Raw genomic sequence first — 25196 nt, 5'->3', positions numbered from 1 at the left:
TGCTCCACAGGCACAGGAGGACCTTTTCAGGACTGGAAACTCTTGCATTTCTAGGGGACCAGAGGGAGCCTCCCCACTCTGACCATAGCACTTCCTTTTGACCCTCAGCAGGAACTTACATTTAATCTTGCTGGTGAATTCAGCTGTTACCTTCTCTTTAAAATGTATACATGTCTATATATCTGTACTTGAAAATTAATTTTTAAAAATGTAACAAATCAAAACTGTGTACCATGTAGCCACCAATTCACAGTCTTTCCTCTGATTCACAACCAAAGTCTCAGCAAGTGTTTCTGAGCTGCTTATCTCAATTTCTACATTTTATGCTCACTTCTCAATCCACTGCAATCTTATTCTACCCTGCGGTGCCATTGAAGCGCCTCTTGCTGGGTTCACCAGTGACTTGCATTGCTTTGCATCCAGTGGGTGACTGGAGGGTTAATGTTGCTACTGACTGAGACAAAGAAAACTATAGGGGAGCATTTTTGGGGTGTTACAGGGTGTTTAGACTTGTACATGTTCTATCTGGGATGTGTGCATGGCACCCAGGTGGAGATGTTGAGGCAGGAGAGTGGTACATGAGCCAGCAGTTTTAGGGAGCGGTCCTGGCAGTGGGTGTGCAGTTGGGGGTGCTGGTATATGAATGGTATGCATATCAGATGCCCCCACTGACTGAATGAGTAGAGTAGCGGCAAAGGAAGAGTAGCAAAGATAGGGTGTGGGCTGTCTCACGGGCGAGCTAGTTGCAGTGATGGTGCTGCTTACCTCTCCTGCTGCCTCTACCCTAGTACAAGCCACCGTCGGCGTGTATTGGGATTGTTGCTGGAGACTTCTGACTGGAATCCTGCCTCCACTCCTGACCCTTGGCCCGCAGGCCCTCAAAGGGGTACTTTTACAATGGAGGTCCCACCCTATCACTTCTCTGCTCAAAACCCTCCAACTGTCTCCTGTTTATCTTAGAATAAAAGCTGACCTTTTCCCTGTGCTTACAAATCTCTACATGACCTGCCTGTCCTGGCCTCTTTACTTTGCTGACCTCATGTGCTTTTCTCTCTCCGTTCAAGAATTTATCCACATGTCTTGAGCACGTTGGACAAACATCTGTGTTTGCACCTACTGTTCTCTCTGCCAGAAGAAACCCTCCACCCACACACAGGTTTCTACAGAGTTCATGCCGTTACCTCTCTCCAACTTTTGCTAACATATCAACTTTTTAGGGAATCCTTCCCTGGTCTCTCATCATCTTTGATGCTCACTACGTATTTTTGATATATAATAAAAATATATTGTATTCATGTATTTTTGTCAAATGGTTCCACGCTCAAGGAAATCCTGCATTTGGACAACCTTTAAAATTAATTTTTAAATTTGATTTTCAAGTTCTTAATTGTGCCGATTGGAGAGTTAATTTTAAGGACACATTTACATTGCTTTGAGCAATATCATGTAAGGGTGGAATCATTTTTATATGTCTCTTTTCAAAATGCTGTCTCTATAGGATGATTAGGTTTCCAAAGCAGGTACTGTGTCTCTCACCTTTAAATTACAGGGATGAAGAAAGTATGCATATTTTTGGAAAATACTTGCTCTATGGCTTGCTACTGAAGACCTATCAAGTAGAAAACATGAATAAATTTAGAACAGTGCTTTTTGTATAAAAGAAAAATACACACCTTGATATTAGTTCTGCAACTCATTATTATTATTATTAGCTACAGAGTAACTAGCAAGCCATTGTGTGATAGAAAATATTTTCATGGTTGCTGCACATCTCCATGTAAAGTATTAGAAAGATTCTATTGTATTTTAAAAGTCTGATTTTTATAAATGAAAAATAACATATCCAAGTGCTTGCTATCTAGTAGCTCCCGGCTACTTTTGGCTTCAAGATCTTTTCTGCAATAGTGTAGTGATGAATGATGCGGTAAACTCACCTCTCATTCTGTTTCTATCATGTTATCACATATCTTTGTGTAAGTTTTTATTTCAATTGGCATTGCCAACCTTTGAGTGGTTTTAAGTAGAGATTTTCAAAAAACTTTATTTACTTTTTTATAGTTCAATTCTCTTCGCTGCTACAACTTTCCTTTATTGGACCACACACACACACACACAAAAAAAATGTATTTCCACAGCAAATAATCAATATGTACTGAGTGTTTCTGATGTACCTGACATTGGGCTAGAAGCATGGATGTGCTGGAGAATGAACCAAAAGTCCCTGCCTTCCTGTTGCTATTGACTGAGACAAAGATATTGATATTCAAGTAGGGAGTAGGAGAGAGAGAGAAAAAAAGAACAGAAATAAATGCATAAATAAACACTGAAAGAAGAATATATGTGCCAAAGTATCTTATTGTTGAAAGAGAATCATTCTAGCAAATAATAAATGAGCTGAGGTGTATTGGGAACATTTGTACTTTTACCCAACTGTTTTGCAAAGCTCTCTCTCTCTGTACCTTCTAATAGGGTGGCGCCCCTCTGTATCTGTGGCATCCACATCTGCAGGTTCAACCAACTGAAAAAAAAAAATTGGGAAAAAGAAGATGGTTGTGCCCGTACTGAACACGTAGGCTTTCTTTCTCATGTCATTATTTCCTAAATGATGCAGCCATAACAGCTATTTATATAGCATTTAAGTTGTATTAGATATGATAAGTAACCTAGAAATGATTTAAAGTATCCAAGAGGGTGTACGTATATAGGCAAGTACTACTCCATTATGCATACGAGACTTGAGTGTCACAAAGTTTGGTATTCACAGGTGTCCTGGAAACTATCCCCCTCAGATACAAAGGAACAACTGCCTTGGTTTTTCACCCCGTCAGCAGTTTTTTTTTTTCTGTATGTCTTCCCATAGGATTTTAAGAAGTGAATTTTAGTTTGTGCCATACATTCTGGTGGATTATTGTGTGTATTTTGCCACAGCGGGAAAATAAATGTTTTTCCAGTGGCTCGTGGCTTTTTGCCTTTCACTATTAATAGAAAACCTCAAAAGAGGATTCTAAGCATTTTTTAAAAATCAAGCTTATTTAAATTTTGTAACACGTTGGATTAAGTATTGTGTGTTATTAAACTGTGTATAGAGATTTGTTTTTATGTTCTCCAGCAGTGCAGATGGTGTGAACCACATATGATTTTGTATTTGTAGTAACCACATTTTAAAAAGTAAAAAGATGAAATTAATTTGAAGTAATAGATTTTTAGGCTGGGCAAGGTGGCTCACACTTGTAATCCCACCACTTTGGGAGGCCGAGGGAAGTGGATCGCTTGAGCCCAGGAGTTCGAGACCAGCCTGGGCAACATGATGAAACTCTGTCTCTACCAAAAATACAAAAAATTAGCCAGGTGTGGTGGCCTGAGCCTGTAGTTGCAGCTACTGGGGATGCTAAGGTGGGAGGATCACCTGAGCCCGGGAGATTGAGGCTATAGTGAGCCATGATTGAGACACTGCACTCCAGCCTAGGCAACAGAGTGAGACCTTGTCTCAAAAAAATATACATATGTGTGTGTGTATGTGTGTGTGTGTGTGTGTGTGTGTATATATATATATTTTAAATTTTGTTTTATTTTGCATTTCATGTATTATCCAGTTTTACATTCTCACAGGATCAGCAATGACAATGGCCACCTAGTCTTTCCAATCTGAAATGGCAAGACAATCACAGCTGTGGCTAACAGTAAAGTATGATATACTCACAAATCTATGAAAGATGATCATTTCAACTTGTAATCAATATCAGAATTTATGAATGAAGTTAAAAAATTTTTTTTATTCTAAGTTTTCAAAATCCAGGGCAGCACATTTCAGTTCAGCCAGCTGCATTTCAAGGGGCCAGTGGCATTGTATGGGCAGCACAGGTCTAGGGGCTGAGTGTTAGATGCCATGGCTAATAGTGATGGCTTCACACAGTCAGTGATACAGTAGGGACTTAAGGCCAGCATGAAGATGTGCATTTTAATTGGTCTTCTCAATATATTAGTTTTGTTTTGTTCATCTTGTCAGATTAGATGAGATGGTTGCTGTTTTTTTTTTCTTTTCTTTTTTATGCAGAACATGCAGGTTTGTTACATAGGTATACACGTGCCATGGTGGTTTGCTGCACCTATCAACCTGCCATCTAGGTGTTAAGCCTGGCATGCATTAGGTATTTGTCCTAATGCTCTCGTTCCCCTTGTCCCACAACCCCTGACTCTTGCTGTTTTCACTATAGTGTGGATGAATAAGGAGGAGCTGTCTGCCTAGCTAATGCTGCCAATTATGTTCGTTACAGACATTATCTTTAATTCATGGTTCAGTTATTGCTAAAAATGTTTATATATACAGTCATATCTATTTTTATGGTAAAATATATATATAACGTACAATTTTCCATTTAAATCAGTTTCAAGCATGTAATTAATTCAGTGACAGTAAGTAAACTCACATTGTCATGCAATCATCACCACCATCCAACTCTAAGAATCTTTTCATCTCACAAAAGCCAAACGCCGTACTCATAAAACAACAACTCTCCTTCTTCCATTCCCTTAGCCCCTGGCAACTCCCATTCTTATTTCTGTCTGTGAATTTGACTACTATATGTACCCGCTATAAGTGGAGTCGTACAGTATTTGTCTTTTTTGACTGGCTTATTTCATTTACCATAACGTCCTCAAGGTTCATCCATGTTGTAGCATGTGTTAGAGTTTCCTTCCCATTTAAGGCTGAATAATATTTCTGTTGTCCTAGTCCAGTTTTGCATTGCTGTAAAGAATTGCCTGAGACTTCATAATTTATAAGAAAAGAGGCTTAATTGGCTCATGGTTCTGCAGGCTGTACAGAAACCATAGCAGTGTCTGCTTCTGGGGAGGCCTCAGGAGGCATACAGTCATGGCAGAAGACAAAACGGGAGCAGGCACTTCACATGGTGAAAGCAAAAGGAATAGAGAGTTGCAGGTTGGGGGTGTGGGGAAGAGGAATGCCACACACTTTTAAATGACCAGATCTTGCAAGAACTTACTCACTTTTGCAGACAGCACCAAGCCATAAGGAATCTGCGCCCATGATCCAGACACCTCCCACGAGGCCCCACCTCCAGCATTGGGGATTACAATTCAACACAAAATGTGGGCAGGGACAAATATCCAAACTATATCACCTGTCTGTGTACACTGCATTTTGTTTATTCATTCATCTTTTCTGTGGACATTTTGATTGCTTCCACCTTCGGGCTATTGTGAGTAATACCACTGTGTGAACACGGGCACACAAAGATCTATTAGAGTCCCCGCTTTCGTTTCTTTTCCACCAAAAGTGGAATTGCTGGATCATACAGTAATTCTATCTTTGATATCTTCCACAGATTTTGGACCATTTTAGATTACCATCAGCAATGCACAAGGGTTTTGGTTTCTCTCTATCTTTGCTAACATTTTTTATTTTCTGTTTTTTAAAAATAGCCATTCTAGTGGGTGTGAAGTGGTACTTCATTGTGATACTTCATTAATTTACATCTCCCTAATGACTAATGATGTTGATATCTTTTTATGTGCTTGTTGGCCATTTGTATGTATTCTGTAGAGAAATATCTATTCAAGTTCCTTGTCCTTTTTTTTTTTTTTTTTTTTTTAAAGAAACAGGGTCTTGCTATGGTGCCCAGGCTGGACACGAACTCCTGGGCCAAACCATCTTCCTGCCTCAGCCTCTCTGGTAGTTTGGACTATAGGCATGTGCTGCTGCACCCAGCTTCTTTGTTCGTTTTTTAGTTGACTTGTTTGTGTTTTTGTGGTTCAATTGTAAGAGTTTCTTTATATATTCTGTATACTATATTGTTTTCAGATATGTTTCCTCCAATTTCGTAGGATCTCTTTTTCTTCTTTTTTCTTTTTTTTTTTTTGAGACAGTCTCAAGCTGTCGTCCAGGCTGGAGTGCAATGGCACAATCTCAGCTCACTGCAATCTCTGCCTCCCGAGTTTAAGCAATTCTCCTGCCCCAGCCTCCTGAGTAGCTGGGATTACAGGCGCGTGCCACCACGCCTGGCTAATTTCTTGTAGTTTTAGTGAGACGGGGTTTCACTGTGTTAGTAGCCAGGATGGTCTTGATCTCCTGACCTTGTGATCCGCCCGCCTTGGCCTCCCAAAGTGCTGGGATTACAGGCGTGAGCCACCACGCCCGACCAAGAAGGATCTCTTTTAATTTTCTTGGTAATGCCCTTAGTTGTACGAATTTTTAAAACTTAGATGAAGCCTAATTTACCTATTTATATGAGTTACAAGGGGCCTTACATAGATAAAAATTTCTTAAAAAAGAAGTACAAAGTTGAAGACTCATACTTCCCAATTTCAAAATCTACTACAAAGTTACAGTAAACAAAATTGGGTGGTGCTGGCATATGCACAGACATATAGAGCAATGGGATGGAATTGAGAGTCCAGAAATAAAGTCACTTTTATAGTTGATTGATTTTTGACAAGGGGGCTGAGACCATTCAATGGAGGACGAATTATCTCTTCAACAAATGGTAGTGGGATAAGTGGATATCTACATGTAAAATAATGAAGCTGGACACCTACCTCACACCATATATAAGAATTAACTCAAATAGATCAGTGACCTAAATATGAGAACTAAAACCATAAAACTGTTAGGAGAAACATAGGAGTAAATCTTCATGACCTTGGATTCGGTAATGGATTCTCAAATGACACCAAAAGCATGAGCAACAAAATAATTCATTATTGTTTGAAAGAATCATTTTTTTGTACCTTGCCAATTTTGTAAATGTTTAGGTGGCTAACACTAGAAATTCACGTAACCAAGAATACACGGGTAGCCCACGGGCTGACAGTGAATTAAATAGTCTGAGCTGCACACGGTAGTGCATCAAGCCCTCGTAACTGGCATCAAATACTTTATTTTCCATTCATGCAGATTCGTGTGCTCCAGTTGACTTTATCTTTGGGTAACTATTTCCCTGCAGAGGTTAGCTTGCTGCATTGGTCATTGGTCATCAGTCCTCTGACCAAGACAACAATCTTGTTTGTTATTCGCATGATTTTCCTTTTTGTTTCCTTACTCACATAGAAAATGAACAAATCAGAAGATGCCCAAAATGTAGTTAGGCTTTGGGCAGTCTTAAAAGTGTCATTAAGCAGCTGGGTGTGGTGGCTCATGCCTGTAATCCCAACACTTTGGGAGGCCGAGGCAGGTGGTGGTGCGTGCCTATAGTCCCAGCTACTTGGGAGACTGAGGCAGGAGATTCGCTTGAACCTGGGAGGCGGAGGAGGTCGCAGAGAGCCTAGATTGTGCCATTGCACTCCAGCCTGGCAACAGAGTGAGACTCCATTTCCAAAAAAAAAAAAAAAAAAAAAAAGTGCCATTAAGTATGTTTTATTTGGCTCTTTGGAATTTTTTGCCATCATATATTCCCCAAATGAAATTGTTCTAGACAATTATAAGTGAATCTTATTTGTATACTTAAGCTGTGGGCTTATTGGCCTCTTGGATATGAAACCTTAAAAATAATTTATGCTATCCCCGCTGTTCCAAGAAGTGTCCCATTTATATCCACTGACTTCATTCTTGCAGATAGTATGCATCTTGAAATGAGCAGCTGAGACCCTCCGGATGTGTCTCTTGCTTCCATACCTGCCCCACTGCCAGGGACGATGTCTTTATAGCACTACAACACAAGATTCCTGGAAAAGCATTCTGCTTTTTTGGATAAAGTCGAGCCATGGGTGTTTAAGTCTCTTCCATGATCAAACATTTCCCACTAACAAATCTATCATTTTTTAGATTCAGCTAAGAAGGAATATAAACATTTATTTAAATCAAGATTCTAAAAATATATGAAAGTACACTTTTCTACCTAAAGAATTTACATGTTGTTGATTTTTGTTTCTTAATGACCATTATTCACCTTGTATTATTAAGAGTTTTAAGGGGCTCTCATGTACAAACGTCAAATATAGGGTTTGTTTAAAGCTAATAACATTTTGTGGAAACCAAGTCAGTAACGGAGCAGAGACAATCTGTATAAACCTTTTAGCTTCATAAACCTTTTAGCTTAGGCTGTAGATAGAACATTTAGGGCAGAATAGTACACTAAATTATCAACCTTTTTCAAACATTTACTCTCAAAGATCTGAATTCTTCCAATCTATAATTTTCCCTCTAGTTTTGGCTGTTTGTTTAGACAGGGTCTCATTGTATCACCCAGGTTGGTCTTGAACACCTGGTTTCAAGCGATCCTCCTGCTTCTCCTGCCTCAGCCTCCCAAGTAGCTGGAGTTACAGGTGTGTTTCACCATGCCCAGCTCCATGACTGTGTTTTGAAGCAGAATTAATTTAGAGTAAAATACAGATAAAGGCTGTGGGTTTCTTTTGCCTGAGATCATGCTTCTATCTCATTCACATGAATCCAAGTTTCTTCTAAAATATTCTTGAATGGGAAACTTGTGTCACTCAGTAAATCAAAATGCATTTTCCCTCAATCTAGGCCCTACAGGCCTAATAATGATTTTCACTGCCTAGGAGGTCTCATTTTGAATTCTTGACATAAATTTTTATATTTTATGCACTTTGGGATGGATTTTTTCTTTTCTTTTCTTAATCCTTTCCTTCCTCTATCTGTCTATGTATAAGCTTTTTCAGAGTATAAGGGAGTGTTAAGACAGTTTAGTTCAACCAAGTTCAAGAAAAGAAAAATAACAGGGGTGTGTATCAAGTCATCCCAGCCTTCCCATTCAGGGGATGGGCTGTGGATAAACAGAATTGCACATCTTCAAGAGTACGCACACTCCAGCTACCTCTCCCAGCCGATGTGATGATTCTTTCATAAATCAAATGGAAAACCAGAGACCAGCAGACATGTGGGGAAACGAGCAGATGAAAAAGAAGGATTAACATGAACAAACAGACAGAGATAGCTCAGATAAGCGAGGAGAACAGCCACAACCAATGACAATGGGCATTCTCATTGAAATTCTGCATGGTAGCATATTTCCCAAGATAAGAAACTACTTCTGTGAAAAAGGGAAAATCAGAGTACAAGAAAGGTTATTAAAAATAGAAGATGCTGGAGAAATTGAGAATAGGTACAATCAATCCATCATCTAATGGAAGCTTCAGAAAGAGAAGAGATACAGGGATTAGAATGTTGTAATTTTTAAAAATAGAAGAAAATGTCCCCAGGCTGTGGGAAAAATTGGGTTTTTATCCCTTCTCTCCCCCTCCAGCCCTCAAAAAGCAATTCTGAATGGATCCTTGTGAATCTTCAGAACTCCGAGGTTAAAGAGAAAACTCTAACTCTTCCAAAAAGTAAGGAAAAAACACAAATTTCTTACAAAGGAAAGATAATCATACTAGCTTTGGATTTTACATGAACAAGCCTGGATGCTAAACTTAAAAATGAAATAACGTCTGAAGAAGGAAGAATTTGAACTTGGACTGCATTCAGGACTCTGTCAATCAAGTGAGAGACCATGAATTCAGAAATTTTAATGTCATTTGAAATAATTTATTAGTCTTGTTTATACCAGCACATGAAATGGTTGAAAGGAGACAAATTGAAATACCAAAATTGGCAACTAAGAATTAGAGGGGGAAAAAAAAAAACAAAACCTCCAGAAAAAAAAAAAGTAAGATCCAAATGTTACTGGCAGAAAATGATTCTTCAATTAGCAAAGTTTGATGAAAGAAGATTATCCTTCTCTCTTAGTGGATCCAGTCCTATTACCTACTCCTGCAGTGAAATATAGTTACAGAATCCTATTAATGTTCTTTATTGATAGGGTATATATGCGTTTATTTATTTGAGACACCATCTTGCTCTGCTGCCCAGCCTGGAGTGTAGTGGTGTGATCACAGCTCACTGCAACCTCATGCTCCTAGGCTGAAGAGATCCTCCTGCCTCAGCCTCCTGAGTAGCAACTATCACAGGTGTGTGCTATCACGCCTAGCTTATTTTTGTATTTTTTGTACATACAGTGTCTTGCTATGTTTCCTAGGCTGATCTTGAACTCCTGACCTTAAGCAATCCTCCTGTCTCAGCCTCCTAAATGCTGAAATTGTAGGCATGAGCCACTGCACCCGGCTTTTTGGTAGGATTTAGAAACAGGCTGTGGACAAGGCACAGAATACTTATATATTTTAGAACAAACTATAAATAACATAGCTGGAAATCTTAAATACTGATGCCTACTTTATTTTTCTTATAGCTAAAATCAGGGTAGTGGAGGAAGGAATGTCATTGTGTTAATTTTGTAGATAGATATGGTCCAAAGTCAGTAAGTCAAGATGCAAAGATCTGTTATTCAAACAATAAGTGCCTGATTTAAAATTATAATCGTGGACATCAGAAGATGACTAAGTTCTCATTCTTTTAAATAGCTGTTATTTCTGAAAAGAGAAACTGGGTGGGGTGGGGGTCCATCCTAAATGAAGGGGACTGGCTATGCATAAAAGAACATTTTATAATCACCTTATTTTTTTTTAACCACACATGCATTGTGCCCATTTTTTTTGTTTTAAAGTGTACTTTTATAAAAAAATATTAAAATGCAACCAGGCTTTCTCCTGCTCTCTCTGTGAGACGAGTGATTTGACTTGGTCTGGGTGGCTTTAATTTGAGCTTCTGAACTAACACCTGCCCTCTCTTCTCTCTTTCCTCCCCTCCTTGAAGACAGACCTGCCGTGTGCATCCTAGACCCCAGTGACTCCTGCTTCCTTGAAGATTTGCTCCATCAGTTATCCATCACCAGATCTATACAGAATCTTTCCTACCGCTCTTACCCTGCATTACCTTATACTAGTCATTCTTTCTCCTTTCCTTCATCTCCACATTTATTTCAAGAGAAATCTACATTTCTTGTCTTTCCAGCCATCTCTTCCATTTCCATCATTCCCAGGCCTATTGCAACATGACTTCTATTCCCTTCACACCCCCCAATGTCACTTAACTAAAATTTTCTCAGTCAGCATCTTCTAATGTCCACGATTATCATTTTAAATCAGCCACTTATTGTTTGAATAACAGATCTTCACGTCTTGACTTACTGACTTTGGACCATATCTATCTACAAAATTAACACAATGGCATTCCTTCCTCCACTATCCTGATTTTTGTTACAAGAAAAATAAAGTAGGCATCAGTATTTAAGATTTCCAGCTATGTTCTCAATTAAAATTATTTAACCCCTGCTTTGTGAAATCAAAGATTTACTTTCTATTTCTATCATACTTGATATCTCAACACTCCTATTCCTCTAACTGGGATCTGAAAATGTATCCTATTAGATTTTTGAGTTTTCAGATTTTTTAAATTTGAAATTTTATTTTCACGATAATTTTAAATGAATAAGATAGGATAATCTAGATATTGGCCATATAACAACAGTGTTAACATCTGTGTAACCACCACCCACATTAAGATATGTAACATTTCCAACACCCAGCAGGCCACCGTCAGGTTCAAAGAGGTTGTTGCATGTATCATTTTTTGTAGTATTTTCTCTTTTTTTTCTTTCTTTTCTTTTTCCTTTTTTTTTTTTTTGTGACGGTGGAGTCTCACTCTGTCGCGGAGGCTGGAATGCAGTGGCATGATCTCTGCTCCTGGGTTCAAGCAATTCTCGTGCCTCAGTCACCCGAATAACTGGGATTACAGGCACACACCACCAGGCCTGGGTAATTTTTTGTATTTTTACTAGAGACGAGTTTCACCATGTTGTGCGGGCTGGTCTCGAACTCCTGGTCTCGAGTGATCCACCTGCCTCAGCCTCCCAAAGTGTTGGGATTACAGGCATGAGCCACCATGCCCAGCCTGTACTGCTTTTTCTTAAGGTATTAATATGTTCATTTAGGGTACTGTTTTTCATGGTATGAATATTTCAGGGTTTGTTCATCTTCTGTGAATATTTGGGATATTTCAATTATTTGCCTAGTAGGAATAAAGCTGAGGTCTGTTACCTTTAACAGGTTATTTCTCATACCGGGTGTCTGTGACCTGATACTCTGTATGTGTGAATCATTTTCAGTAGATAATGGATTATACACAGTAGATTACTGGCCCTCCTGATGTCTATTTTTAAGTAAAAGCTTTATTGAAATATCATTCCCCCTATTAAAGTATACATTTCCGCAGTTTTTAGTACATACACAGGGTTTTACAGCACAGCCATTACCACTGTCCTAGGATACTTCACTGCCCCTCAGGAAACCTTGTACCTTGGTTTCTAAATTATCAGTTATTTCTTGCTTCCCCGCAGTGCCTACCCCACCCCATACCTAGGCAACCACAAATACCCTTTCTGTATATTTGCAATTCTGAATGTTTCATATAATGGAACCATACAGTAACATTTGTTACTGGCTTCTTTTACTTACCATAATATTTTGAGGATTCATCCAAGTTGTAGTGTGTACCAGTTCCTTTTTCTTGATCAATAATATTTCATTGAATGGATAGATCACATTTTACTTATCCGTTTATTAGTTGCAAACATTTGTGCTATTTCCACTTTTTTGCTATTATGCTTAATATTGCTATGAGTATCCTTGTATAAATTTTTGTGTGGCTATGTGTTTTTATTTATCATGGGTGTATACAAAGGAGGGGAATTGCTGGGTCATATTATAATTCTGTTTAACCTTTTGAGGAACTGCTAGAAGTTTTTCCAAAACAGCAATATAATTTTACATTTTGGCCAGCAATGCACAATGCACAAGGATTCAAATGTTCCTACATCCTTGCCTACATTTATTTGTTATTTTCTGGGTTTGGTTTTTGTTGTTGTTGATTATAACCATCCAAGTGGGTATGAAGTAGTACTTTATAGTTTTTTGTTTTGTTTTGTTTTGTTTTAGAGATGGAATTTCACTCTTGTCACCCAGGCTAGAGTGCAATGGCACGATATTGGCTCACTGCAACCTCCGCCTCCCGGGTTCAAGCGATTCTCTTACCTCAGTCTCCCGAGTAGCTGGGATTACAGGCACCCGCCACCACACCTGGATAACTTTTTTTTTGTATTTTCAGTAGAGAGGGTTTCACCATGTTGGCCAGGCTGGTCTTGAACTCCTGATCTCAAGTAATCCACCCGCCTTGACCTCTGAACGTGCTGAGATTACAGGCATGGGCCACTGCCCCCAGCCTTTGTTTTGTTCTTTGAGACGGGGTCAGCGTCTTACTCCGTCACTAGGCTGGAGTGCAGTAGTGCGATCTTGGCTCACTGTAACCTCTGCCTCCCATATTCAAGCAATTCTTTTGCCTCAGCCTCCCGAGTAGCTGGGACTACAAGCATGCGCCACCATGCCCAGCTAATTTTTGTATTTTTAGAGATGAGGTTTCACCGTGTTAGCCAGGATGGTCTTGATCTCTTGACCTTGTGATCCACCTGCCTCAGCCTCCCAAGTGCTGGGATTACAGGCTTGTTACAGTTTTGATTTGCATTTTCCTGGTGACTATTATGTTGAGTATCTTTTCATGTTATTGACTTATTATTGACTATTTGTATATCTTCTTATTGACTACTAAATATAGTCAATATATTCATATATCTTCTTTCAAGAAATGTCCTTGTAAGTCTTTTGCCCATTTCTAATTGAGTTGTTTTGTTGTTGTTGAATTGTAGAAGTTCTTTATATATAGTGGAACTAGTCCCTTATCAGATATATGATTTATAACAATACTCACTTATTCTGTGGGTTACTTCTTTCTTGATTGTGTCCTTCAGTTTTGATGAAATCAGATTTACTTAGTTTTCATCTTGTTTCTCATACTTTTGGTATCACATCTAAGAAAACACTGTTTACTCCAAGGTCATCAAAGTTTATAACTATGTTTTCTTCTAAGAGTTTTATAGTTTCAGCTCTTATATTTAGGTATTTGATCTATTTTGAGTCAATTTTGTGTATGGTGTGAGGGAGAGGTGCTCCCCTTATTCTTTTACCTGTTTCAGCATCATTTGTTGAAAAACTATTCCTTCTCCCTTTTGAATTGAATTTTCTTGGCACCCTTGTCCAAAAACAATTGACTGTAAATATGAGGGGTTTTTTCTGGACTCTGAATTCTGTTCTGTTCATCTATCTGTGTATCCTGTGTTTGTACCACAATTTCTTGATGTATTACATCCCTGACGTGAGTTTGAAATCAGGAAGTATGAGTCTGCTGGCTTTTTCATTTTTATTTTTTCAGCATTGTTTTGACTATTCTGGGTCTCTTGAATTTTTATATAAATTTTGGGATCAGTTTGTCAGTTTCTGCAGAGTAGTTAGTGGGATGCTTTTAAGAATTGCATTGAATCTGTAGGTGATTCCTGGAAATATTGCTATCTTAGCAGTATAAGTCCCCTGATACATGGCACGGGGTGTTTTTCCATTTATTTGTGTCTTCAATTTCTTTCAACCATGTTTGTAATTTCCAGATACGTTTTGCATCTTTTGTTAAATTTATTCCTAAGTATCTTACTCTTTTTGATGTTATTGTAAATTGAGTTATTTTCTTAAATTTCATTTTCAGATTGTTCATTGCAAGTGTATAGAAATACAGTTCGTTCTTTATATGCATATTGTATTCTGAAATCTTGTTGAATGAGTTTAATAGTTAGTTGCCCTCTTGCGAGTTTTTCTCCCTGTCCATCATATGGCTCCTTTATGAACCCCTTATCTGCATAGTCCTTCTTGAATGTAACCAAAAACCCATGTGCTGAGAGCTGTTCAAGTGCTTGATTGCGTTGTGTTACTCACTCCCCACATTAGTCTCATAAACAATGTGGCATTATTATATCCATTTCCTGGCTGAAAAAACTCAAACGCAGAACGTTTAAGTAACTTGCCAAGTTCTCCCAATAGCATATAACAGATTGGGCGTGTGGTATTCTCCTTTCATTCTACATGCTCTCTCCCTGGAGAATTTTTGTTTATTATACTGCTGTTTGTATATGAATGGTATCCAGATATTTATCAGTAGATGAAACCTCTCTGCTGAGCTTTCACATTAAACCCCAATCACCCACCAAGTATCTCCCCCTATTTGTCCCATAAACCTGACCCAATCACAGCTCCTTTCTCCTTGTTGTTTACCGCCATTTCTCTAAAGCTGCTTCTCTCTTCCGCCTTTTATCTTGATTGACGGTGAGTGCCACCACTCCCTCCCCCAGATTCACTCCTGGATGCCAGTTTACACAAGCTGTTCTACCATGGCACAAGCATTAGCTCTATTTCCTTCATTTATTCCTTCTTATGAGGTTCTTTCTTCTGACTAACATGCCTTTCATCACTTTGCCATCTGGCAAGTTCCAGCCCTCTATGAAATGTTTCCTGAGGGCCCCAGGCAGAGCTGGATTCCCCACTAGGTTCTTCTCCTGCCTTTGTTGATAACTAGATCACAGTATCTGCCAAGTGCGGTATAATATATATTTTCCTATGCTTGTCCCTGCCCCCAATGCTATGAGTGCTATTGGGTAAGCATTGAGTTTACACAGTATCTAGAAGACATTTTATAAATGCTTGTGAAATAAATGAATGGTTCTGACATGGAAGAAAATAGTTTACAAGTTTTTTTTTTTTTTTTTTTTTTTTGAGGTGGAGTCTTGCTCTGTCACCCAGGCTGGAGTGCAGTGGTGCGATCTCAGTTCACTGCCACCTCCACCCCCTAGGTCCAAGTGATTCTCTGCAGTTTGGGTTTTTGTTAGTGAGTTGATCACTGTGGAGTTATTGCCCCAGGCCTATCTCATAAATGCACATTGAACTTCATAGCCCTTCAACTTTCTGACTCCTGTTCAACTTTCAGATTCATGCTTCCGTGCCACCTCCTAAATTCTTCCTGATATCTCAAATTTCATGAAGTTCCTTCAGACCTCTCTTTTGCAGCACTTGCTATGATATAATTTATCACACATTTGTGAAGTTATCTTTTGGATTGATGTCTGCTTTACTTGGTTCTGAGTTCCATGAGAATAGAGATCCTTCCTTAAGTCCGTCCTTCTCCTTAGTTGTTTCCTGGCCCTTTGTCTACAGCCTAGTTTAGTGGAAGCTCGATGGCTATTTCTCTGGGCAATTGAATAATTGTAGCCACTAATATTTTATTTTATGTTTAGCATTTACTTCCTGTGTGTTGGTTGCCAGTTTAATAATGGAGACACCTTAACATAGCTGATCACATATTCAGCAAACTCATAAAGAATGTGTGTGTGCTGTGAACCAAGAGATCGTTGAGATATTTTAGGATGCAGAACTTGTTAAGACATGTTCTCTTCCAGCTAGATGCTTATGCTCTAGTCTGGAGCTAAATAACCATAATACAAGGCAAAACAGAGTGAGGAAACTCCCTTCTAAGCAAAAAAAAAGAGCTTCATTCTAAGGATGTAGAAAGAAGCTTAAGATTAGATTCCTTTGGCCATTTTCTATGGTTTAAATGTGTCCCCCAAAAGTGCATGTGTTGGCCAGGCACATTGGCTCATGCCTGTAATCCCAGCACTTTGGGAGGTTGAGGCGGGCAGATCACGAGGTCAGGAGATCGAGACCATCCTGGCTAACATGGTGAAACCCCGTCTCTACTAAAAACACAAAAAAATTAGCTGGGCATGGTGGCGGACGCCTGTAGTCCCAGCTACTCGGGAAGCTGAGGCAGGAGAATGGTGTGAACCCGGGAGGCGGAGCTTGCAGTGAGCTAAGATCACGCCACTGTGCTCCAGCCTCGGCGACAGAGCGAGACTCTGTCTCAAAAAAACAAAAAAAAGTGCGTGTGTTAGAAATGTAATCCTCAAATGTGTATGTTCATGGTATTTGGAAGCGGGGCCTTTGGGGAGGTAATTAGGAATAGATGAGGTCATAAGCAGGCTGGGCAATGCCTGTCATGGCATCAGTGGCGTTCTAAGACGAGGAGAGAGACCCTAGCTGACATGCTTGCTCTCTCTCATCATGCCATGCTCTCCACTATGTTATGCCACAGCAGAAGGCTCTCACCAGATCCAGCTTCTTCATATCGGACTTACCATCCTCCAGAACTGTAAGAAATAGATTGCTTTTAAAATTATTTCGTCTGTGGTATTCTGTTATAGTGACAGAAAACCAACTAAGACACCATTGAGGTTTTTTTTTTCTTTTTTTTTTTTTTTTTTTTTTTTGAGACGGAGTCTCGCTCTGTCACCCAGGCTGGAGTGCAGTGGCCGGATCTCAGCTCACTGCAAGCTCTGCCTCCCGGGTTTACGCCATTCTCCTGCCTCAGCCTCCTGAGTAGCTGGGACTACAGGCGCCCGCCACCTCGCCCGGCTAAGTTTTTGTATTTTTAGTAGAGACGGGGTTTCACCGTGTTAGCCAGGATGGTCTCGATCTCCTGACCTCGTGATCCGCCCGTCTCGGCCTCCCAAAGTGCTGGGATTACAGGCTTGAGCCACCGCGCCCGGCAAGGTTTTTTTTTTTCTAAATTGTAGAACAATTTATCACAATGCTCCACCCTTGAATTAATCATAATGATCTCATAAGCATTTATTAAACTTCATCAAACTCCTAAGCAGACTCTTCTGCCATCTTTTGGTGTTAATGAGCTCCTAACAGTCTTTTATATTCTCTGTTAGCACTGATGTTTCCTTAGTTTCTTGGAGGGTTTGGGATTCCAAAGTGCGTGCAAGAGCAGCGGAGTATTGAACTGAGCAGATCTGTAGGCAGACGCACAAGGCAAATTGAGAAGGTGCGATGCCTCAGTCCGAGACTTTGACCGATGTTCTGTCTGTCACGAGAACATATTCACTGCACAAATGCATTTCCTTCCATTGTTAGTTCTGTTTAATACTTTTACTGGACTCTAAAACGGATTTTCTTCCGTAAAGCTTTTTATTATTTTTCCACAGTTGCCCTAAAACTAGAAAAGCAAAAAGTCAGCACAATGCCTGCTTGCAGAAAAGAATGAATTCCACGCTTCACATTAACATGTTAGTTTTAAAAATTTATCCAAATTTGTGTAATTCTCTATTTTATTTGGTGTTATATGCCCTTCCTTACCAAAGAAGATACAGAATGAAAAAATATGATAGGGTGTAAATTAAGAGGGCACATCTACACGTCCCTGAATAAAAATAAATATTACAGTAGGGGTGAAGTTTATGATGGAGAGTTGCTGCATTCTCTTCATTTTTAATGACCCTTAATAAGTAGTTTATGCTACTATCCTGGTAATACCCAATTCCTTATGTTTCTTAAAAATAAAGCTTATATAATCATCTTAATTTTGATGAATGAAATGACTATTCACGCTTATTAGTTAGCTCTTCATGCTTAATGGAGACAATCTATACTCTGACCCGAGTAATGCCTAAGTCACTGTGACCAGCTCTGTCTACAGACAGCCTGTGGGATGGGCGTTGACATCCACAATGCTTTGGTTGTATCCTAGCCTTCCCTCTTACTGGCTGTGTAACATCAGAGACATTCCATTCCCCATCTCTTCCTCGTTTCCAGTTTCATCATTGTACAACAGAGCTAATGGCACCAACTTCTGCAGAGTGGTAAGGATTTCATGAGTTAATATAAACACTGAATAAATATTAAGAACATCCTTTTCCCTCACTCATCTCCCTCTCCCATTGTTTGTTAAAACACACACACACACACACACACACACACACACAAAATGATGACCAGTATATTGGGTACTCAGTACTTCAGGTAAAACAGCAAAGATATGCTGCTGCTGATGATGGTGATGTGTGTGTGCATATGTGTGTCTGTGTTTTTTTGGGAGTGGTTAATTTCTCTTCTCATTGCCCTTCCTTGGTGCTGCCTCTTGGGCTCACTTTGCATGTTTTCCCTGGGCTTAGGGCCTATGTGGGAGCAAAGATGCTCATTGTCATGGTCCAATAAAGAGAAATAGATGGGCTTCAGCGAGCCCGAGTAGATTGTCTGTTCTTTCGAAAACGGCAGATTGACCAAATTTATTGGATTTAGAATTGTAGCTATTATAAATGTCATGACCTCGCATTTTTAAGCTATCAAAAGAGGGTAGAGCCATCCTTATTAACGTTTTTATATTTTAATTATTAATTCTCTTAAACATCTGGTTCCTTTGCTAGGTGCGTCCTGGCTGATAGTTGGAGCCCTCCAGCAACATGCCTGAGCAGAGCAACGATTACCGGGTGGCCGTGTTTGGGGCTGGCGGTGTTGGCAAGAGCTCCCTGGTGTTGAGGTTTGTGAAAGGCACATTCCGGGAGAGCTACATCCCGACTGTGGAAGACACCTACCGGCAGGTGATCAGCTGCGACAAGAGCATATGCACATTGCAGATCACCGACACGACGGGGAGCCACCAGTTCCCGGCCATGCAGCGGCTGTCCATCTCCAAAGGGCACGCCTTCATCCTGGTGTACTCCATCACCAGCCGGCAGTCCTTGGAGGAGCTCAAGCCCATCTACGAACAAATCTGCGAGATCAAAGGGGACGTGGAGAGCATCCCCATCATGCTGGTGGGGAACAAGTGTGACGAGAGCCCCAGCCGCGAGGTGCAGAGCAGCGAGGCGGAGGCCTTGGCCCGCACATGGAAGTGCGCCTTCATGGAGACCTCAGCCAAGCTCAACCATAACGTGAAGGAGCTTTTCCAGGAGCTGCTCAACCTGGAGAAGCGCAGGACCGTGAGTCTCCAGATCGACGGGAAAAAGAGCAAGCAGCAGAAGAGGAAAGAGAAGCTCAAAGGCAAGTGCGTGATCATGTGAAGGCCCTTCCTGCGGGAGGAGCAGCTGTGTGTCCCCGGCACCTCACTCCCCCCAAGTGACACCCACCGTCGTCAGGGTAGCATGTACAATGCCCACGTGTTAAACATTGCGTTTAATCGAGATGCGCCCTATAGTCCTTAAGAGGGCGTTCCACACCACCAACAGTAAGCCACCCCCTCTGGAGTCACACAATCTGCCACCCCCTCTGGAGTCACACAATCTGCCAGGCGGTTCAAGTGAAAACCAGAACGCTCAGCATCCCCGGGAACTGAGAGCTGCCGGCAATTTCTGAAGATGGCGATGAACACCCGAAGGTGGGAGGGAGGACTGGGACCCACAAAGCAACATGTACCGAGAGGACTAAATGTCATCTACGTGCATGTGAGAGCCTGTTAACCCAGAGCTACCCGCACCAACCCCAGACAGAAGCCAATCACATCTTTGGGGGAGGGGAGGGGCAGGAAGAGGTGAGAAGATCAGATGGTCCAAAGTGGGCCACAGTTGGTCCATTTTACACATTTTTAAAGGGGATTAAAAACCGCAGCCTCTCCCCCAAAGGGTGTTCATTCTTAATTCCCACCTGGCCTGTTAGGAGCCTTGCTACCCTGAGGGCATGTGTTCACCTCACGTAGACCTAGTTAGGAAGTATCATTTTAACCTATTAGAGTATTTATCTTCATGTGCAGGGATAAGTGCACTAATAGTGTGCTGCTCTGTCAGAAGTTCTTCAGTTTTTAAGTGAGGATGTCGTGACAGTATTAAAACATCGCAATAATGTTCTTGTGTGTTATACATCGAGGGTTTTAGAAATGTGATTTTCTTCTTTTGATCTGTGAGGAGTATAACTTCTTTCAGCCCTCAGATTTTAAATATAAGCAAATAGACTCGGTATTTTTAGACGTTTTTTTCCTCCAAGGTGGTTTTCTCCTCTTAAATAACTCAATCGGTACCCAGCTGGGTAGCAGCCAGCAAAGGCCATCAGACAACCTGAAGCACATCCATTTTTGTAGTGTCACAAACATGTATATGCCACACTTTGCACCTTAATGAAATACTTTGAAACAGAAGTTATTCACTGTGTTTTTGATGATCTATCTATATTGGAAATATATTCCTGGAAAATGCATTTAAGTAATAGTAAATTCTCCTGCATGTTCCATTATACATGTCTTCTAAGAGCTGTTCGATACAGTATTCACTCTAGAAACAATTATCTTTTTCTCCTAATGATTTTGTGTGCATCTTTAATCTTTCAAGCCAAATTACAGCCATTTCAGGTTTCCTGTGTTAGCTTGGGGATCGGATGGTGGCTGGAGACAGGCAGGCTGCTCTGCCCTGGGAAGAGCCCACTCAGCTTAATTGCTCTGCCATTGTAGAGCCTGGTTGGACTTGGCTTCCTGAAAACTCCCACTGATAGTGCCTGTTAGATCTCCTGTTTGTTTCAGTTGGCAGAACATTTACTGGCCCCAACTGTGGCATCATCCTCTCAGCAATCTTCTTGTCACCCGCCTGGCAGGCAGAAGAAGCTGCAGTCCCACGTGGGCCTGCCTGGGGGGTGGGGGCTGCCTGGCTGTTGGGTGGCAGTGCCAGCACAGACAGGGCTTAAGTTGGGGATGTTTGACTGTGCCACCTCCTGCAACTGCTGTTTCTCCTGTCCCTCCTGTGCAGGGTTAGCAGCAGCAGCAATGTGGCCATCTCCATCCCCCAAAGCGCACTTGCTCTCTCAATATGTCCTAGTTTTCTTTAGCCTTTTCTGGTTCAGTTCCCTTGTCCTGATCTCATCCTCTCTGGTCTCCCAATAACTCACCCTTGGGATGTGTTCAGTGCGTGGGAGGTGCCTTTGAGAACTGCTTGACTCCATGGTCTCCTAGAACAAAACCGCCCTGACTTTGCAGGGGGAGCACTCATGCTGAGCTGAGAAAGCAGAGAAGTGGCCTGGGAGCCAGCTGGGGGTGCACAGCATTTGGGCCAGTCCTGTGCCCCGCTTCAAATTCCTCAAGCAGGATTGTTCTGTTCTAGAAAGCTGTTGCACAGCATTCGCAATGAGATCTTTAGTTGGCGGATTTTCTGGAACATTTGTTTTTCAACTTGTCCCAACATTTTTTTCTGTTTCTATTCTGAGAGAGAGATGATCAAGTTTTAATTTGGGTATAGGTTAAATGGAAGAAGAAACAGAACTTCAGGGCCAAAATGGGGTGTATAGATTTTGAGTGGGTTCTTTGCTAACAGTAGAATGTGATATTTACCGACTGTAGTGTTAAAGCTTTTAATGTGAGACGTTCCTACAAACCATCCCATTTCTACTGATTGTAAGTTAGAATTTCTTTTATCCCTTTCAAATCAGTTTCTACATGTTTAAGTGTTTAGGGCTTCATCAGCATGAGAAGTTTATAATTACTGAAAATCTGATTTCATTCAGGACACGTTTTTTCCTTCATATTTTGCCTGTGAATTTATAGGCTAGGAAGGCTATTGAAGCTTCAATTATGGGTCTTCATTTTGAGATCATTTTCTATGAGCCGAACTGAGGATATCGATGATTATCGCAAAATCATCGTTTAGGAGCTCCCCAATTGACTCAGGGTTTGAGGAGTTAGTATCACAGAATCAGATTTTTTTAAAAGCATTTGTATGTTTCCATTCCCAAATATGTAGCTGTGGTTCTTGAAAACACATCCTACATTGCATATGGGCACAGCAGTTTTTGACCCAGCCAGAATCAGTTAATATTTAATTAAATATTGCTTTGAGGATGGCGCTCTGGGCATGAGCATGGGGCTCCATGACTTCCCTTCTGTCCCCACGAGCCCCTCCTCCATCCAGCGACAAGCCATGGGCATGCACACAATGCAGCAAGACCAACACAAGAGCAATATTGAATTGTTCATTCTATCTAAAATTACATGTATATAAAACATATAATTTATCTTCCTGCATTTTTGAAGTATAAAGTCATAAATTGTACATATCTGTAAGCTAGTATATTTGTTTCACTGTTTGTAATATTTAAGAAATGCTCATTCTTTGTAGAACAAAAATGTATTAAATATTTTAAAAATTGCTCTGTGATACTTAATTTTTTCCCCCTAAATTTGTAATGTGTTGCTTCTACATAAGTTCTCTGGAAATATCTACAACTAATAGGACACATGTAAATCCTTGAAGACACATCCTGGAATTCAGTACCCCACAAGGACAGTGTGCATACAAAGTATTTGCAGAGCATGACTTTTATATGTGTGGGATATCAATGTGTATATTTATATTTAAAGTGTATTTATTGTTACAAGTCTATTCTCTATTATATTTTATTTACTCTGCGGTTATAAAAATCACCCTTGCATACAAGTTTCTAGTTGCCAGTGATGTTCTGGAAATAATGGGACATATTACAATAAAGTTACAGTTATGACACCCTGGCTGGAAGGTGGTGCTGTGTCTTATGGGGTTAGCTGGTCTAGGATGACCTTGACTTGGTGACCCCTCAGCAGTTGTTATGTGCTTATGACCACAATAGAAGGATATCAGGCTCTGCACAGAACTAGTATAGGCAACAGTAGCTCACCCTGGGGTGTCCTGTGAACCTTTCCCATGCTCCCTGTCATTGGGTGGAAATGAAGCAGAAGCTCCAGACAGGTTAAGGTGAGAAGGAAGGAGTAGGGCAGGGCCCTACTTGTGTCAAAATAGAAGTGAAGACAAACTCCCTTCTCTTTTTTTAAATCCTGCCTTCCTCCACAACCCCAGGCTATTAAACTGTAAACCAAAAATAAAATTCTAAGCCCCCCAGCTGATCGATGGATGCTCCCCTGGGCCAAGGGCATTCCAGAGTTAACTCAAAAACTAGTTCAGGCCGTTATGGGAAGTAGGGATCAGACATGCCTCATTATATCCTCCTCCTCTTGAAATTCAGGCACAACTGACCAGCATTAACATTAAAACATCTGAAGAATGATAGACTGTTCGGGTCTGGTAAGAGGCATTTCCTTCTATTGATTCTTTCTGCATAATAGGAACCTTAGTTTCCATAAGCCCTATCTTAATCCAGACATTCCCTTCTCTTGATTCCAGTCTTTAGATAATAATCTAACTCTTTCAACCAATTGCCAATTAGAAAATTCTGGAATCTACCTATGACCTGGAAGCCCCCATTGTGAGTTATCCCACCTTTCTGGACCAAACCAATGTACATCTGACATGTAGGGATTGATGTCTTACATCTTGCTAAAATGTAAAAAACGAAGCTGTAGCCAGATCACCTTGGGTACATGTTCTCAGGATCTCCTGGGGTTGTGTCTAGGGTCATTAGTCACTCCTATTAGGCTCAGAATAAATGTCTTCGGAAATTTTTTATAGAGTGTTCTTTTCATTGACAAAATGATGGTGTTAAGCCTGGGACAAGTCAATGCCTGAGACATCGGGTTGCAGCAGAGCAAGAGGTTTAATTGTAGGGTCACCCAATGAGGAGACAGGAGGAAACCTCAAATCCATCTCCCAGAGGACTGTGGGGCTAGTGATTTTAAGGGTTTTGGGGTGGGCCACAGCATGAAGTGTGGAAATCATTGATTGGTCAAAGAGTGAGGGGTGAAGTTGTGGGATGAGGATGAAGAAACTGCAGTCTCATGCTGATCCCATCCTTCTGTGGGGTCTTCAAATTGGATGCTGGAATTTGGGGCCTGAAAAAATCTTAACCAATCCTTAAACAAAAGTCTTATGATTCTAACGTCAGGGGGCCTATCTATGGGAACAACAGGGATGCAAATCAATTCTTAAACCATCTTATAACCTTAATGCCAGAAATCTGATCTACAGGAACAAAGAGATACAAATGGTCAGGATCTAGTGCTGTGTGACTTTTAGCAACAAGAAAGTGGGCCAAAGTGCAGCCTGATTAATGCTTAATTATGACTATATTTCTATCCAGAACTTGGCATACTGTTCTTGTCAACCCTGTGGGGACAGTTTCTGCCCTAGCATTGTTGCTGAGTACTGCTTCAGTTTTTATTTCTCTTTTTCCACACTAATTGTAAAATAAAGCTTAATTTTGATGATGCAGGAAAAATCCATCAAACCCTAAAAGCAAAATCCTCACTCTGCGACGGAATGGCTGAGTGACTCTGGGTAGGTTCTTGCCCTCTTAGTGCTTCTGCAAAATGGGAATGATTGACGTCTGCGGGGTGGCGGCCCTGAGGATTAATTTCATGATAAGCACAAAGCGCAGAGCTGGCTGGTCATGTATTGAGCTTTCAGTGGAAACATACAAAAATCTGCTGACTATGTAGCATTCTATCAGGAAGGTTGGCGGCAATGTGAAAATCAAACTACCCAAGTATAAAAACCACCAGAAACTTCCGCTTCTTCCAGCCTCTTTATCAACAGCTTTCCTGGTCTTGCTGTCTGCATGCCCCTCCCCACTCCAACCCTCCGCCAAGCTTCAGGTCATTATTGCAACATTAGTCAGGGCTCCCATTTATGGAGATAATGACAATCAGCAGACCCCATTAGGCACCATTAAAG

The 25196-nt window shown here is 40.7% G+C and overlaps 1 protein-coding gene across 10 annotated transcripts in view; it reads left to right on the top strand.

Moving 5' to 3' along the window:
- Window positions 1–23101, top strand: part of DIRAS2 (DIRAS family GTPase 2) — a 165274-nt gene extending 142173 nt beyond the window's left edge. For all 10 annotated transcript variants that reach the window (XM_031654061.1, XM_031654058.1, XM_031654057.1 and 7 more), the window contains one exon: window positions 19047–23101. In XM_031654061.1, the coding sequence (XP_031509921.1) occupies window positions 19083–19682 (600 nt within the window). In that variant the 5' untranslated portion in view covers window positions 19047–19082 and the 3' untranslated portion in view covers window positions 19683–23101. The remainder of the gene's footprint in view (window positions 1–19046) is intronic.
- Window positions 23102–25196: the final 2095 nt, after the last annotated feature.

This window comes from Papio anubis, chromosome 13 (assembly GCF_008728515.1).
Source record: "Papio anubis isolate 15944 chromosome 13, Panubis1.0, whole genome shotgun sequence".
In the NCBI taxonomy this organism is placed as follows: Eukaryota; Metazoa; Chordata; class Mammalia; order Primates; family Cercopithecidae; genus Papio; species Papio anubis.
Note: the sequence above shows the minus strand (reverse complement) of the source record. Positions and strands in the feature narration are given on the sequence as shown.